An 18185-nucleotide genomic window follows, 5' to 3' on the forward strand; every position below is an offset into this window, starting at 1 on the left:
GGGGAGGCTGTTTTGTGCAAAGGGTACATCGGGGTAAAAGCGGGCCATGACTGCCCCAGGCACACAAGAGTCACAAGCACAGTGCATGCAGGTAAAGCTGCACATACTAATGACATAACCTGTCCAGCCTTCTCTGCTTGTTAAGCGGAGCAGCCAAATTTGTTAGGGAAAGCTGTAAGAAACCTGACTCTGTGCATTCCATGTAAACACTGCAGTAGAAAACCTCTGAGGTGTCAGGGTGAACCGCTAGCTTCAGAGGAGTAGAGGTAGCAGGATGAAGTTCTTTTTTTTTGTTTGTTTGTTTCCTGCCAGTTCTCACCGCGACAAAGAAATCAACTGGAAAGTAAACATCACGGTTCATTTTTCAGTTTCTCTAAACACATAGTTAATACTTTCCACAAACTCAGAGTTCACAGTTTAAATTACCATACAGAAAAAAACCTCCTGGTTTAAACTAAGTGCTCTAATTTTAAATCACAAATTAACAGCAACTGATTGAAGATTGATCTAGCTCATGGTCCACTGACTTATGAATCATCTGTTGTAATCAGATGTCTATACTAACCTGAGCAATGTATCATTATGTAAACATTTCTTCATGGTAATATACAATATGCTGAGAAAGTTGAAGTATCTGAAGGTGCAGCTGCATGTAGTGTTGTGTGTGGCGTGACATGCTTATACAGGTCAAGTGTTACACTATAGCGTGATGTCATCACGTGAGAAAACAAAGATAATACCTTTACAGTCTAATAAATTTTAAGCGTGAGCTCCGTCGAGCCTTTTTTTAAGCTTGAGCAAAGGTTTTGACAGATGCCGTAGCATATTGCTTTTCTTGTTCTGTGCAAGTCAAACATCATTTTCCTTTGCGAAGAACGTGTCAAGTTCGGCACAACGTGTAACATCGCAGGCGTGATGGCCTTGCTGACAGATGTCTCAGCTATATTAACAAAAATTTCTAATTCATTTGCGCCATGATTTGTACCAGAGGCAGATTAAGTATCAGTGTAGGCAGAGGAATCGTTTATAAGGAAACGGGACAGAACAGTATACTAACTCGGGGAAGAGGGCAAACGGGAGCAGTGAATACAGAAGATTAAGTAATAAACAAGAACATGGTTAAAAAAAAGTTGATCAGGAGATAAATGCAAGCCAGCTAGGAAGGATAGTATGAGCACATGCTGTATGGTGCGATGGGGCAAGTGGTTAATCACTAGCAACGTGATTCTCATTTAACAAGGTGTGCCAGCGCTCAATCTTCTTGTCTTTGTTCTTCAAACACTCATACCAGTGCTTCAGCCTCTCTCCCTTGGCAGTGATACCCAACTGACATCCACCTGTGAGAAGAGAAGTGGGAGGAGGTGTGAAAGGCAGGTGGAGAACCTGTGAGAATATCACGTTTATTGCATCAAAACAGATCAAATGTTTACCTATGTAGTCATTGGACTTCCCAATATCGTAATCCCACACTGATATATCTAGCGTCTTCTTGGCCAGTTCACTGTGTTTGATGTCGAAACTGAATTCCTGAAGTTTGATAGGGACAATGAGACAGCCTTTAGCCTTTTTCATTTCTGATAGACCTGATATAAAAGATGGATGTAGCCTCCAGGTTTGCCAGTGCAAAAGAGCTTTGAGCCTGGAGTCTTTCTAATGGCCAGCAGGCTTTCCACAGTTAGAAGGTGGTGTAAAAAGAAGAAAAGCTGAGAAAATGACCCTACTTTGTACCTATTACCAACCTCAGGTAAATTATGGTCGTAATTAGAGTACAATGATTAAATGAGGCATAAAGCAGGATATGATGGAGGACGTAGTAACTTTGAGATTGACATGTCGCTATAGTTCAAATGAGCATTGTTTTTGGTTTCTGAGCCAGATGTATGCCTGGTAGCATGTGATGCTCAGAAACAAACCTGGATTTAGTTCTATCCGACTTCACAAACCAACGAGTGAAGTCATAGTGTCTACATCAATCTTTTATATACAGTCTATAGTTGCTCAGAGTAAGACCACAGTAATGTGTTGGTAACTTGTGGAGGAGCTCATTTATATTAACTGCAGAGTTTCCCTTTGAGCTCTCTTACAAACCTCGTTAAACTCTGGGTTCAGAGTCCTCTTCTTGATTTGTGTTTTGCACTTTCCCTTCTTCCCCATGTCAGGCTTCAGACATCTGTAAATTGCACATGTGCAAAATTTAATCTAACGGCATGCATTAGCAGTGAAGTGTACTTATTGTTTGCTCTACCTACATTTTGACATATGGGTCCGAGTAACCATTCGCATCCATGGCCGCCAGATGGACGCAGCGCACAACGCCTATAATGAGGCGGTTCTGCTGGGTGCTGTACATCAGGGATATCAGAATCCGACCACGCTCTTCTACCTCTGTGCCGTCTTTCCCCGGCTATGACAGAGAGAGGAGGTAAATAGTTCAGTAGGATTCATGATAAAAATTTGCATAAACTTGTGGGGGAATCCGTCATGTTTAGACATGTGTGGAAATAGCATTGCCTCATCCTCGTAGAGAGCGATCCCTCTGGCTGTGCCGGCTGTTGCGGTTTTCTTTGTCTGCGAGGGGGAGCGAGATTAGAGCAGGTCAAAAAGAGTCTGTGACAAATGGAACAAAGGCCTCTTTGACTATGTGTGAGTTTCACTCACAGGCACAACTCTCTCTAGACACACGTTGAAGTTTTTCTTCTGATTCATCTTCAGTTTCTTCAGTGCCACTCGGGTTTCCCCGATAAACTCATTATGCCCAAACTTGTCTTCGTCACAGACAGAGACCCTGAGAAAATTTTAAGTAACTCTTAATTATACAGACCGGTATGTCTTTAAATGCAAGGACAGATTCAGTTTGACATGTGACCACATGGCTGTTGATGCAAAGTAAAGCTTTAAGTGAAACAGTCTGAAGTTTAGTGTTCACCTGAGGGTCTTACGCTGCATGTCCTCATCTGTCAGGCCATGGTAGGTGAGCGCCTCATTCCACACAGGGTTGCGGGTGTTTCTCAGTGTCTTTGTGCGCAGCTTGTTCGACTGTTGGATTCAAGGTGGATCAGGAAAGGAAATATAATTTTCTAGATACAGTTAAACCTCCAAGTCATACTTGTAAGACTAAACCACAAGATGTCAGGCTTGAGCTAAGAGAAAGGTTTCTCATCAAATCAAACGGTCTGAAATTGCCATCCTTCCTTTATTGCATAGCAGGAGATCTTTTAAAATAAGTGAAAGTTTAATGTAGGAAAGTACGCATTTTACCTTACTAGCCCCTGGCAGCAGATGAAGCTTGACATAAGGATCTGCCAGTCCATTTGAGTCCATGGGTTTCAGTCCCTGAGGAGAAACAGGGCAGGGTGTTCACCACATCACAAACGACAGACAGCAATTAAGCTATAGTGCCATTCAGGGCCTTTTTAACATGACCCACTTGATTGAAATTGCCTCTTTGTGTGGGAGAATGAGCTGAATAGTGGTACCTTTGCTTTGAGGATGGTACAGTGGAGGCTGTTGCTTTCCTGTTCATAGTGAAGACTGAACTCTAGAGAGCCCAGAGTGGCTGAAAGAGATCCCGGACCAATCATTACACGAAGGTACAGGGAGACAGCAAGTCTGCTCTTGAACAATTAAGAGTGTAAATATAGAAAGATTGTCTTGTAATTAAACAACGCTCATCTTGTAAATTAAAATGAGAATTGGAAACCAGCCCAGAATGGACTGAAGGGATGGACAAAAGGACTTGACCTTCATCATGAAACATTCTCAGGCTTCTATTTACCTTATGTAAACAGCAGGACAATCTTATTAAAAACAGGGAAATATAATATAAAAGAAATCAAGTCTCAAAGGATAAGGGAGGGAAAAAATAAAGACCAGCATGCTGCCCACTCAGACTTTCTTTGCATGAGTTTTATTGCCAAGCATAAGCAAAAGCATATGAATGTCTGGATGTAATTTTCAGTCCTTAAATGGTGCTAGTATGGTATTTTAGTCTGGACCAAGGCCAATATTCCTATATGATCGTATCACTTTTATAGATGAAAATAAGCACTACTGGATTATAATTTATTAAAAGATTAAATATGCATATTATTTATACTGGTAACAAATCACTAAAAATCAAAACATGCAGATATTAAGTTAAGATATGCCGAAATTGCTGTTACTTGTTAAGTAAAGAAGTCGTATCCAACTGGGCTACATCACATCCCCATAGAGAACAGACACATAAAATCACTGCTATTTCTGACATGTTCCCTGCTTACACTGGGGACTAAATCCCACACAAGGGATCTATAACATGTTCCACCTCCTGTATCGTAAATTTTTTTTTGCACAGCTTAATTGTCCTGGACCTCAATAAAATAAATTAAAACCCAATTCCCCTGAGACAGAATGAGGGCTGTTTGACGCCGGAGGCCAAAATCATGACTGGCGGGTTATCATCCTCATCATTAAAATGGGATACATGAAAACAGTGACTAGATGCATCGCTACTTATGTAGCTCTACATGTTTCTCTGCTTTACTTCCTCTGATAACGATTTTTTTATATTCTGGTCACATACGGTGTTTATTTGTCATTTTTAACTCAGCTCGACAGGCACTGCCAGAATGATATTTACCGTTTGCTTGGACTACTGGGCAATTTATTAAATGAAGTGCACATGAATTATTTTAGTAGGAGCGAACTAAATTGCAGAAATGAAGCCAAAGATGTGATTCAGTATGCCCGAGGGAAACAGATTTTGCCAAATTAAGGGAATCAACCCCCAATACTGTACGCCTTACAGAAATAAGTTCTTCCTGATTTAAAGAAAACCCCAAAACCAAACCCTTATCTTTTGTTATTTTCTTGAAATCAGTGGAGAGAAATCAAACTGTACAGAAAGGGAATTTAAAACAATACACATCAGTCATGTCACTCCATGAGAAGGGTGAGCAGATGGTGTACTCACTGGCTTCATCCGAGTCATAGTCATTGACTTCCTCCTCCTCGTCAGCTGGGGGAGGTTGCTGTCGGGCAGGAGGGGCACCGTAGGCAGTCGGCTGCCTCCTGTCCTCTCTCACTGCAGGAGGCGCTCTCTGCTCTGGAGGAACTGCACCAGAAGAGTAAGCACCTCCATCTCCGACCATTGAACCTACAACCACATTCAGTTGTCTCAGACAGCAAGAAATGACACTACTGAGGATTTCTCTCTCTCTCTAAACACAAAGAGCTGTTTCTCACCCTGCTGCGTCACGTTGGTGGATGCACAAGGCTGTGGTCTGGTGCTCTGGACAGGCACCATCTTCTTCACCACCACTGGGCTGCCCTGCCCGGCCTCTTCTGGGCCAGCCCCGCCTGAGGCCATGCGCATAACTGGTTTAGGGGCCACAGGTGGGTAACCAGGACGGCCCTGTGGCTCGGGCCCTAAAAATAAGCATCAATCACATTATTCAGAACTTACATACTGCGCATAGGGAAAAAGTGCATAATAAGACCACTTCAGGCTGCTACTGCAGTGGATTCTGTAATACTCCGCGGTCTCTCCAGATACTTTTGATGTTGTAGCTTTTTTGTAGCACAGGCATTGACCTACATACGCTACAACAAGCTGTGGCAGCCAGCAACCATACATGCAGCAGCTATGCAGACTGCCTCTCTTGTACGGGGAACTCACACTGCACAGGTAATCACGCTGAAAGTGTGAAATGATGCTGTGCGACCCATCATGCCAGCACCACCTGGAGGCTCATTCCACGCCACAGCATGCGACTTCCGACAGTTTAATTGAGCTCTTCATGCCACCCTCCTCTGCGACAGTGGGCGGCACAGCCAAATTTGGGTAGGAGATAAAAGGTTTGATGGCAGGGAAAAGAGCAATGAGAGGTGGGACTGCATTATCAGAAAGGCTGATCTGAAGAGACTGAAGAGGTGGTGTTTGAAAAAGTCACACCGAAAATTAGAAATATTAATTTTCCAAAAAGTGCAACTTTTCACTTTCTGAGCGGAAGCTAGTTAGCCTGCTTTGGTAGCTTCACACCTGGCCACCATAAAATAGCCAGGGTGGTGACGAGGGGGAGGAAATGAACCACTAGCACATCATAAAAACAGAATACTTAACAGAACACTGTCAGATGCCAGGAAGCGAGAGGAAAGCGCATTCATATAGCAGATCTATCTTAAAAGGGTTATAGATATTGAACTTGCCTGAAACCTGTTGTTCAGAGGCAAGAGCCTCATTTTGATTCTGACCTAAGACATAACATAGACCAACTGTGATAGATAGATAGATAGATAGATAGATAGATAGATAGATAGATAGATAGATAGATAGATAGATAGATAGATAGATAGATAGATAGATAGATAGATTAAAGTTGAAGCAAGCTGTGTCTACCTGGTGCTTGTTGTTGGGTTACTGTCTCCCTGGGCCCAGAGGCTTTTGGCCTCTGGGGCTCTGCTGCCTCCTGGGCACCTGTCTCTTTTGATTTAGATAATGGCATCGGTGATGGCAGGAAATGCTTCGGGAAACCTTTGAAAAACCAGGCACCAGATCTCTTCCACACCTGAGAAAAGAGGAAAAGCATATGTTTTATCATCTTTTTCAATGGATTATTGTTTTAATTGTAATTTTATCTCTCGGTTTAAAGCGCTCACCTCTCGCTGCTCTCTGCAGATCTTGCACAGCCACACAGCGCGTGGCCGACTGCCACACTGTGTGCCACACTTGGTACACATGTTCTACACAACAGATTAGAATAAAGATTACCAGCTGCTTGCCATTTTCAATGTTATTACAAATATACGGCTGACCTATTGGATTTTCTTAACCTTTAGCGTGAATCGCAGCAGAAGAGCTGACTTATTACCAACCTTTTTGCAGTCCTCGCACACCACTGAGCTGACCCCAGGTGAGCCCAGCTGCTCTCCACACAGCAAACAGCGGGACACTCCATCCCCACACACAGTCTTTTTCATGTCGTCCAGGCGGTTTATCAAACGCCTGCAGCAGCACAGAGTGAAATCTCACTTAAAATGTCAACAATTATTATCCCAAGTCAAAATATATGTGTGCAATCAGTCTCAGAAGAGAAACTACTGCAGGTCTTACCCAATTCTCTCCTGCTCCATGGCCTCCATTTTCTCAGCACGGGCGATCACACTGTTTATAATCTCCTTCTCTTCATCGGTGAGGTCTGGACCGGGACCGGGGCCTGGCTGCATGGTCCAGTTGCCCCTGTAAGCCAAGCATACTCTGCAGTTGAAGGTGCACTATATGATTTAACTATACCAATCACACATTTACATGCAGGCATTGAGCAATGAATGAATGAGCATGCATTTACTGCATCAGCACATTGCTGCCTAATGCAATAAGATAGGAGTTTATCTACTTACTGTTCTTTATCACTATGTCACAAATCACATATCAGACAGATGCAGGTGAAAAGAGGAAGGCACAGTTAGGTGTTGATGTGGCCATATGAAAGGTTTACTAGAAGAAAAATTGTTCTGAGCATCAGGCTTACCTAGCGTGCATGTTCCTCTGCCTGTCATTGGACACCCAGCGATCCGAGCTGCTGCTCATCACTGTGTCTGTCATGCTGCTCTGTTGCAGTCTGTGGGATAGACAGAGAGACAGAAGGCATGGATAAATTCAGCATAAGGTAGTCAAACAAGCTTTAACTGATGTCATAAAAACTCTCTAGCTATATCTCAGAGCCACACTTTTACCTTTCCTGCACCCTTATCTCGTGCTTATGCAGCACCAACTTAATTGCCACCGGATTGCTCTCTCATCAAAAAAGTCATTTCCTACAAATGTGTGAGCCAGGACAGAGCCAACATCAAATTGAAAAGTCACCAGCTACACTTCCTTTTAATGTCACAGCGCAGGGTTAATTAAAATGTCCATAAGAAGCCAAAAAAAAAGTAGAATCTACAAAAATCAAATATCATTCCCAGAAAAGTAACTTTTAGCTTCTTCATCCACTTTGCTTCCAATGAATTTGCATAAGCATGAGAAATACACCAACTTTCAAAGGGGCTTGCATTGCCAGATTTACCGCCTAATCAGTATCGTGTCCTCTTGCCAAGCCTGTTTCAATATATAGTTCCAGGAAAATATTCAAGCAGTGAATGGATGCAAGAAAACATTTCAGAAACACCACAAACTGATCTGTAAAATACACGACAGAGCTACAGCGACATAAGCGTTTCCTGTAGGGGGAGAGACGCTTACTGGGCATACAACAATGGGAACGACGCTCATGACAAAACGAGCCTTCTTGTGCATGATGGTGCAGAGTGAAATGATGCAATATGAAGTGAAGTGAGCGGTCTAGATTGTTTGAATATAGATGTCAGGCCTGTGGAGATAAAGCTGCGCAAATTGGGGGTGGCAAGGTCAGTTATTTGAGCAGCTGTTAGTGAAGCCATAAGAATCGCTTCCCGTTTGTGAATCTGCACAAATCAAAGAAACAGATGGTTACGTGCAGCAGGAGTCGCTCAATTATGCAATGACACCACAGCTATGACTAAGAGTCTTTTTACAGCATTTCTGATTGGTCATAGTGTGTTAACGCCTTTTTTTTAAATACCATCAAGTTATCAACTTGTTTGGCCCCAGGGATGTTGGTGAAGCTGGGTATGGAGGTGGGTGCTATGGGGGCAGGGGAGACTAATGTTTATAAGACTATTTATAAGACTTCACTTGGAACTTATTGACGCTCCATGAAGAATCTGAACTGGACTGTTTACAGACAAGGAGAGAGTCACTGTTGCCGAGGAGGATGCTAAGGATGGCTGTGTCATCAGAGTATTTAAAGTAAATGTCAGCTTTTGCGGTCACTGATGTACATGATGCAAAATAAACCCCATAACAAAACAAAACAAAAAAAATAGAGAACAGAGTGAGTACTAATAATGACAGTGAGAAAGAGTGAGTGGTTCATCCATCCATATGATACACTAGCAATGTAATTTAATCTCAGACTGACATGGTAAAGATAATACGACACCGTCGACAGAAATCACTGAGGCAATTGCCTACGAGTAAGACTGCTTTCTGAGTGTGTGTGTGTGTGTGTGTCTGTAGGCACTCCTGCGACTGACAGAGGGCTGTATCAATCCTCTGCCAGACAGTACATGGAGCGATTGGATCCACAGTGTATGTCATGAAGGAAAGTACCTGCATTCAGAGAAGACTGGCAGGTTCGAAACTGAAGCAACCAGACAAACTAAGAACCTTTCTTGTGCTTCAGATACCAGGAACTGTTATGGTGATCTGCTCTCTTCCACTGTGTGTCTTTTGTCTTGTCTTGCTTCACCCCCAACTGGTCAAGCAGATGGCTACCCATTTCTGAGCCTGGTTCTGCCAGAGGTTTCTTCCGGTAAAAGGTTTTTCGTTTTGCTCATAGGGAGTCGTTTGATTATTGAGGGTTTTTTGCCTGTATTATTTTAGGGTTTTGTATTTACAATGTAAAGCCTTGAAGCTTTTGGGCTATTTAAATACATTTTCATTTAATTTTTCAAAACTGTTGAGGTGGTGTATAACATAAAACCACCTGGTGGAAATCTGGCAGCTAATTAGGTAAAATAAGAAGCATTATTGTTTAAGAAAGAGCGAGCAGGTCAAATGTTTCAGAATGAAAGATGTGGAGACCATTTGTAGGGGCTACATCTGTGATGGGAAAGGGGCGAATTGGTGGGCACAGCATGGGTAATTAGCCCATCTGGGAGTAGTCAGAGAAAAGCTTGCTCATTTAAGCAAAAGAATACCAAACCAAAGTGTGCATGCTTTCTAACAACATGTCATCTTAATAAGAGTGTAAGTGCTACACTGGCCTGCCTGCAGTCCTGCCCATTGAAAACAGTTGGTGCTTTATGAGATGTAAAACTTTCAAGCACCTAAGATCTATATCAGGGAAGACCTGAAAAGTACTCTGCTCTTAAAATTACAACGATCATTCATCATGGTTCCCAAGTTGTTGAGTGTTTTAAAGCATGAGGTGATGCAAAACAGTGTTGATGTTGCCTCTCTTTTTTTGCAGTGTTTTGCTGGTATATCAAAATCAAAATGTCCATATATTATTACAAAAATCATTATTTTTATCACTCTGAAGCTTTGGTATGTTGTCTTTTAACTATAAAAACTTAAATAAAGCCTATTAAATGATTTGTAAATTGTTGCATTCTGTTTTTATCTATACTTTATGCATCATTGCTGCTCTTTGGATTATGAGGTTTAATATGTTGGGGGCGGGATTTAGCCAAAAATGCACAATGTTAATGACGAAAAAGGAAAAATGAGAAGTCAGTGTGGTACTTGTCTTCAGCATTTCAAAGCAGGAAAATACAGCATTGTAGAAACTTGGAGAGAGTAAAAGCAGTAGCAAAAGGGAGGGGTGCACCACTCATTCAGCTGCTCATATTAGACTCCGTAACGTCGGGCTCCATACCTTTTGAGGTCTAATCTGTTGTACGTCTGCCTGCAGGATTCAAGAAATTCGCTGTGCTATCAATAGGCACTCTGGGTGTGGGCTTTTCCTTCTGATGCAGCGCCTGCATCTAGCCAACACTAGCAGCACAGTCCTCAGGGAGCCTGGTCTTTTTCCACTTTTTCAGCAGCAGACTGACAGATCAGACATAACTCTGACCACACCGTGTATTTTATGCACTGACGCTCTGAAGTGCGGCCCTCCTTCACTTGCCAAAATAAATTACGGCACTTTTGTCGAACATTATTGTCCTGCAGAGGTGGATGGAGAGAGACAGATGGGAGGCTACGTTCAGACTTGGGCAAGGTAACGACTGACTCAGACTAGCCCGAGCTCCTTGCTCGGGATAGATATTACTGCATCACAGTAGTGGGTTCTTTGCTGAAGTGACAAACCAATTAATATTCAGGAGATAGTCTGAAGGATCACATACACATAAAGAGCTGTCACTATAGGATGTTATGCTTTAGCTTTTGGAAAGTAGTGCTGGTTTCATTGGTTGTAGTTTAAATTCTCTCAAAAGGTTTTAAATGTACTGTAACTTTGAAAATTGTATCCAAGACCAATTATAATGAACTGTCTTGCCCAAAATGTCATACTGGGCCTTGTTTCTGACATAATTTTAACCCTCAGACTCCATCCTCTATACTTCTCAGCTTAACTGGTAAAAATGACTCAGTCAGGTGGTGGATTCCTCTCTGAGGAGAAGCACATATTCTCTGTTATTTATTAATTTGTTGTTTATTCTTCTGCAAAAATGTTATGAAACCTTTACAATGGGAACTGTGCAAATGGCCACACCATACCGCCAGGAGTAGCTAGTAACAGATCATGTGTGAGATGACAGCAGGAAAGACCAGAGGGAGAGCATCGACTCAAGACTGATCACCATAAGTCATGGACGCAGCGGGATCTCTCTATAGAGAGAATTTCATATGGGGGTGGAGAGGACCGATTTAGAAACCTGTGTCTCCCCCTCAGGGCCTGAGAGACTAGTCAATACAAATCTGCATCTGTGCATCTTCAGGGGTCTACGTACACACAACTCCCTGAGCACAGCCTGGATGTTTTGCATGAGCTTTTAGCAAACACAGCTATTCGTTCTTCAGTTCAAGAAAATCATCAGCAAGAGTAACCCATTTCGAGTCCAGTCAGGCACTTTCACAGATTAATGTTGTTGTATATCTTTCAATAGTAGGAGTATGACTCATTACTGCAGAATATATGACTGGAAAAAAAACAGACTGGAAAAAGCACCTTGTTACAGTAATGTCTTGAGTTTTCAGTACTTGCGGAAGGGAGAGCTGAGGAAAGCAGGCAGTGACAACAAGTCAGTGGGGCTTCTTTGGAATGATTCACCATGGGCCACTGTAAGTGGGATGTAAGGATAGAGCGAAGCTACCTCCTGTACTGAAATCTGCAAACAAAAGCAAGGATTTACTCAAATAATATACAAGCACTTTGTGCTCTAACAATACTGCATTTTTTAAATTGCCATTGATCATTATTTATGAAAGAAACATGAATGGTTCGCAAATCTATTTTGATGAAGCAGACAAACTAAATAATCAAAATTACTGCCAAATGCTAAACGTATTATCTTATTCCGAATTTGATAGAGGACAACTGTCTGCAGCGTAACCAAGGGCTTTATCAATCGCCTGACACCCTGCTACATGTCCTACTTATAAATGTATTAAATATAATGACACTGAAACGCTACAAGGTACTACACTTGAATTCCAGGGCAACAATTCCCTCGCCATCCTCCACAAAGGATATTTGTAAAATGGGTTAATGAGAATCAGAGATCAATGCAGATTTACACAATTGGTTTCCCTTTGATTTATATTTCATGTGTTCAAAAACTTTTGAATGCATAATGGAGGTTCTATTAACAATCTAACATACTCAACACACAAAACCAGCAAACAAAGAAACAAAGATTATTGTGAAAGGTGAACGGCAACGTCATCGCTAAAAAACATGGTGCAATGCAAAATACAACAAATCACTTTCAAGTTTTATGATAAAATCATAAAGAAAAAAGAAGGACTTAAAGGAGAGTTTAAGGAGTGACGAAACATATTTTACTTCATCCTGATTTTTCCTCCTCTACCATCTGGTCTGGCAGTAAGTCAGATTGTGTTATGTATTATGAAAGAGAACACAAACAGGTCTTGGTTGGCCTAAAGTTTTAGCTCAAGTCCTGTGGTGATCTGGAACATCATGCCTTCTTTTTTAATTCACTTCCTCACACACTGACTTTTTTGCCAAATGCTAATTAAATACAGCAAAGTAAAACATTCTGGGCAGACGGAAGGCGCAAGCGAGCAGCATTGTCGGCATATGGATGAACTACTATCACATCCTGAGAATTAACCACTACTCGATAAATTTGAGTACGAGATTAGAATGATGGAGAAAACAATTTAATGTTGAAAACGATCTACTTTTGGAAAATGATGGATGGCCCGTAAAAGCAAGCCTATATGTGAGCTGTCTATAGACCACTCAAGTTCTCTTCAAAACACGAACTACTCAACAGCATTTTGACTCACTTGTAAGCTACATGTGATCAGAAAAGTACAACCAGCTGCTCCTTCGCAGTCAGCGGTGACGTGTGAGGTAGAAACTGAAGGTCTTTTTTTTATAGGCTGTAAAATGTTCTGTGTTATATTTTTGATTAGGCTATAAACACAAGATTGGAGTACACTGTGCAGTAAGGGTCATGAATGGTAATTGACTTGCCACCTTTAGCAGTAAAAAAAGAAAAAAGAAAAAAAACCTGAAACAGGAACGCCTGCAACCACAAAGTAAAAAGGAAGAGTCAAATGTGCTCCAGTCATTCGCATCATAAAATCACATCTCTGCATGTTGTAGTTTGGAAGACAGGATAACCACTTTAGCCCATATTTGTTCTCAACAACTATTAAATGTGTGGGGATAAACAAAAGCTCCTGATTTCAACAGGATGAGTCCAGTAATTTGATAACCAACTCATTTTTATCTGCAGTTTAAGGAGCTGACTTATCACGTGAAATTTCAATGGATTGCAAAGCTGACACATTATTTTGATTGCACAGTATTGCATGATTGTATTGTGTAAGTGTATACTCTTTTACTTCAGAGCAAGCATCCCATTCATCTGTAATGTATATTTGGCAGTTCTTAACGCAATTAAAACATCTGATTTCTCAGATTTTATCAAAGGAAACATATCATGACTTGACATTAAATAAACAGCGACGCCAAATTTAAATAAATTAAATCTAAATTGCAGAATTTAATTTATGATCATTTGGATTTATAAACTAAGTAGCTTAACAGATCTTGATGTCAAATTCTCACAATGTCTCAGAGTGAGTGGGGAGAGGGTAGGAGCCACCAAAAGGTAGCCACCCACTCCCAGTAGCATGACAAAACTCCATCCATCCTCCATAGAGGACTGTGAGACGGCAGCATAGCAACACACTGAAAGTTGGACCTGGGCAACACTATAAAGCACTGCACCGTGAAATGTTCTGCTGCAAGAGGAACACATCACTCAGCATTTCTTAATTATTTACAGCTCCCACCCTCGTTGCCATTCACTCTGTGTAAACCCTCTCCTTAAGGCATTAGTGTACGCTTTATGCTCTGACCACTATCAAACAAGGATTTGGGGAGGAACAGATCACATCGGGTGGAACAGATTGAGAAACTCTGTTTAGGGCAACAGTGTGGATGTTAGTCTTTTAGGTCTGTCGCATTGACAAATTATCCATGCTTTCACTCAGACAATGGCGCTGACAGGGACCATCTGCAGAACCATCTGCGAGGACTCTTCACCTCTCAAATGTGAGAGCGTTGTACCGTTTTAAATACACACAACTACATCCTCTCGGCAGGCATGGATCCAGGTCCCGCATCGTTGGAGAACAAACAGGAAAAACCATCCAGTGACCAAACAAGCTATCATGCTGATACCCTGCTATAATTGTTGGCTCCATCCAGTCAACCTAAATCTGGCTGGTGCAGATTTTTTTTCTTTTATTCAGAAATCACAACAAGACTGAATTTGCAGTCGACATCCAACAGATCCTAGCAATCCTCGGATTTAGCTGAAAACGCCATCTGACCAGCCTATTGATTTACATATAATTCAGATTCAACTTTTAGACTCAAAGGGAGCTGAAGAGAAAGTCTGAAACCTTAACCATGAAAAAAACAGAGAAAAAGAACAGTTGCTTAATCAACAACAAAACTCCACATGGCATAACATCTGCCATCAGTTAAAGTGCGATACTGCCACCCACTATGCTTAAGTGTCAACGTGATAGTTACTGGTGCTGCACTATTTTTTTGTGTGCATTATTAATATTCTTTAAATATTTCATATTTTAAATATTTGATTTGATTTGATTGATATCACAGTTATCACCAACTCTGTTACATCACAAGTCTCCTAATATAGCAGAGAATGCTTTTATCCGAGCCTCCTTTTAAAGCTAAGTCAGTCAACAGCTACAGGACGAGGGAACACTCGATTACCGGCACTCTAGCAAGACCCTGCAGTGAGTTTCAGATTTGCTTGGCTGATGGTGATTCATCCTTGTATGCCCCAGAAGCAAGAGGTGGGACTGGCTGCTGATGCACCGGCTGATTACGTTCCCTCGGTTTCTTCAAATCTTATGTCAGAGGTAACAGATAGGGGTATTAAATGTCTGTTTGTAGTCTTATGAGACAAAACTACATGGTTCATAAGATGAAAGAAAACACGTCAGGTCTCTCTTAGTCTTACTGCCGTTACTCTCTCCCCTGTGAAGATGTGGTTCAGCTGTGGGATATCTGACTCTCCCTCTTGTCCCACTAGCAAACTAGCAGGTACAATGCCCCTGGGTGTTTTTAACAAATCTGTGTTGGCAAACTGTTCTGGCCTGGAAGCTGCAACACTAACAGCAAGCTTCTTTGCAACTTTTGAGAGAAAAACCTCTGTCTGGAGGCTTCCTGTAGGCGTCACTCTGAAGACCATCATTGCAGCTGCAACATATGTAAAGCGCTGATTAGAATGAGTGTAAAATAAGGGTCAGGGATTGGAAAGGGTAGTGGAAAGGTGGAAAAGGGGTTTCGAGATAAACTAGTGTTAATTCTATTTTGGATGTTTAACTCCTCACTCTGCTGGGGGAACTTTGTTAAAAGGCCACATTCATTACTTCTGCTTTCTCCAATATGCCACACCATTTAGGCAGCTCGAATCACCACATTCGGATAAGTAAGTGAATCAATGCTTATCCACCGCTGATGAGAATAAGAAGATGAAGCCACTCCCCTCTGGAGCTCGGACACAAATGGCAGAATAAAATCTCCTCTAACAGAATTTAAACACAGAACACAAAATCTGCGTAGATTTACAGTAAAAACTGTGTGATTTAGGCCCGAAGCTGCATGCATAGATGGTGACGAGCACAGAAAAACATGGAGTCATGCACCTTTACCAACTGTGGCCATGGTAACAGCAAGATCAGAAGATGAGAATGAGAGTGATTAAACTCCATGTGTGTGTGTGTGTGTGTGTGTGTGTGTGTGTGTGTGTGTGTGTGTGTGTGTGTGTGTGTGTGTGTGTGTGTGTGTGTGCAGTGTGTCTGCATAGTAGACCACACCTGTGCTAAATTTTCAGACCCATGCAGACCAGGTCATTGTTACAAATGTTGTAAAGAAACGTGGTTAAAGAAGAAGGGTATGGCTGCCTTGTATGCTTGTGTGTTAAATAATGCATGCAGCATGCAAAGCACTTCATTCCTCCATCTTTCACCCCCCCCCCCCCCCCCCACCTTTTCTATAAATACTCATCATTCTTGCTCTTTTACTCTTGTTTTATGTGACCAGATGTGAAAACAACTGATCTCCACCTATATTTTTTCTTAATTTCATTCCTTCTTTAGAAAACAACAATAGGCTAGCAGGCAGGGAGAAAAATACAAAGACGGGGGACATCAGGATAAAGGTGTCGTTCAATCACTACTGGGGCTGCTTATGTGCAAGGATGCAACTGCAGATATCGCTCAGACCATTCATTCAGTCTTTTCTCCCCTCCCCCATTTAATCCACATGCTTCAGGTCTGTAGGAGGAGTTGGGAGATGGTGGAACTGGAAGGCAGAGCCCAGCTTCCTTTCTCTGTCCTCTTTCCATATTAATGTCAGAATAAGAATGAACTAGTCCAACCCATTACAGCGCGCGCACACACACACACACACACACACACACACTGCTTGGACATTCCAGGTTTAATAATAATAAGAGCCCTAGGGTGCAGTAAAAGATAACATCACAATAAGTAGTCAACTGATTCACCTGCTCTGTGTCACAGCTGGAGTTGAGAAGCAGCCCTCCCCACATCAGTGATCAGCTTGATGTTTTTCCTCTATAGTCTGCAAGCCTCCAGCGTGCGCTCCTAAAAAATCCTGCAGCAACGCCCAGGGACTGCAACCACACAGTCTCCCACATGACTTACCAGGTCTGTTTTCTTACATCAGATCTACAACAACAAAGCACTTCATTTGCAGGAGGAGCCGGGCTCTAGTCTTGTTTTATTAAATCTTTTTTATAAAGGGAGATGGGGGCTGAACCTACTGAGGTACACCTAGAGTGTAGCCATTCATGAATAAACTTAGTCCATAATCATAACACCAAAGTAGGTAGTAGTAAATCAGTGCAACACCAGCTCTGCATGAATGACAGCAAAAAATAAAATAAAATAAATAAATAAAATTCTGCAGCAGGATCACGTCTTCAGAATGATGTACCCCCCAAAACACAAAGAATTCACTGAAATGTTCATTGTTATAATTGAAAGCTATAGGTTAATTATCAGCACGCATACTGAGTGCACTGCACACTCCCTCACAATCCTCCCCTTCATTCAAACGACTCAGTAAATAACAGGCTAATAAAAACCCATGATATGTGTTCCAGCAAATTAATAAAAACAGGCAATAAAACGAGCTCCCTAGTAAGCGATTTCTATTCCCCGTGTCTTCTGAATGAAATGCTGCATCCATTCAACTTGCACAGGCTAAAGAGAAATTACAATGGGCTGTCCAAACGCAATAATCTCACAGAAATGTTTCGGGTGAGGATGTAATGTTTGAAAATCCTTCGAAGGAGATCGCACAGCCTACCTGTGAATCCAGCCCTGCCTCTCTCAGGGAGCTGTCAGGGAATGATGCGGACTAAATTTCTGTGCAGCGCTCGGATCCGACCACGGAGTTAGTCATTGCGCATGGTGCTCGTCACAAAAGCCTGTGGTTTTATTTATTTATTTTGCCTGGAAGAGTAATCTGTTGCTGAAATGCACAGTGGATCACCCCAGTGCGTGGGAACTGGTCTTCTATCCTGTGCAGAGGATGGAAAGCCCTTGGTACCCTGGGCAGGAAACCCCTGGATGTGAAGTGATAACACTGATGCTCAAGTAGGCAGTCATCACCTGATCCAATTGTCTCCATAACACATTGTCTAAATTTGTCTCGTCATCCAGCAGTCTGTCTTTATGGCGCGTAAACGTGGATTATAGCTTTAAAGGTTGTTTTTTTAAGCCGTTTTTTATTTGAGTCACTTTTTAAAAATTATATTAAACAACCATGGGGTTTGTTTTTATTCTTCATATGTATGTGCCTACAAGAACCTTTATGTTTTCTGTAAGATAAAATTAGCAGAAACTTTTA

General features: G+C 41.8%; 1 protein-coding gene across 4 annotated transcripts; it reads right to left on the bottom strand.

The window, feature by feature from the left end:
- Positions 1-289: 289 nt before the first annotated feature.
- On the bottom strand, positions 290-17919 carry LOC120726086 (rabphilin-3A-like). Of its 4 annotated transcripts, none has more exons than XM_040019381.1 (19): positions 17643-17916; positions 7512-7601; positions 7381-7392; positions 7094-7219; positions 6856-6985; positions 6640-6723; positions 6380-6548; positions 6190-6234; positions 5227-5409; positions 4955-5137; positions 3477-3556; positions 3259-3333; positions 2927-3036; positions 2659-2785; positions 2512-2568; positions 2250-2404; positions 2089-2170; positions 1431-1527; positions 290-1337 (listed from the first exon to the last, which is right to left on the bottom strand). In XM_040019381.1, the coding sequence occupies exons 2-19, from the start codon at positions 7583-7585 to the stop codon at positions 1207-1209; spliced, it is 1920 nt and encodes a 639-aa protein (XP_039875315.1). In that variant the 5' UTR covers positions 7586-7601; positions 17643-17916; the 3' UTR covers positions 290-1206. The 4 variants fall into 4 exon arrangements, with proteins under 4 accessions (XP_039875315.1, XP_039875316.1, XP_039875317.1 ...); XM_040019382.1 differs by lacking the exon at positions 17643-17916 and adding an exon at positions 16816-17607; XM_040019383.1 differs by lacking the exon at positions 7381-7392 and having other exon boundaries at positions 17643-17919.
- Between the last annotated feature and the right edge of the window lie 266 nt (positions 17920-18185).

The sequence above is a fragment of the Simochromis diagramma genome, unplaced genomic scaffold (genome assembly GCF_900408965.1).
Source record: "Simochromis diagramma unplaced genomic scaffold, fSimDia1.1 OVJJ01000822.1, whole genome shotgun sequence".
Lineage (NCBI taxonomy): Eukaryota > Metazoa > Chordata > Actinopteri > Cichliformes > Cichlidae > Simochromis > Simochromis diagramma.

Bases quoted from the DNA above. Each gene is read 5' to 3' on its own strand.
- LOC120726086 (XM_040019381.1), bottom strand. From the start codon at position 7,585: ATGACAGACACAGTGATGAGCAGCAGCTCGGATCGCTGGGTGTCCAAT. The intron at 2,786-2,926 runs GTGAACACTAAA...AAATTTTCTCAG, and splicing joins ATGCAGCGTAAGACCCTCAG to GGTCTCTGTCTGTGACGAAG. The intron at 2,569-2,658 runs GTGAGTGAAACT...TCCCCCTCGCAG, and splicing joins GTCTAGAGAGAGTTGTGCCT to ACAAAGAAAACCGCAACAGC.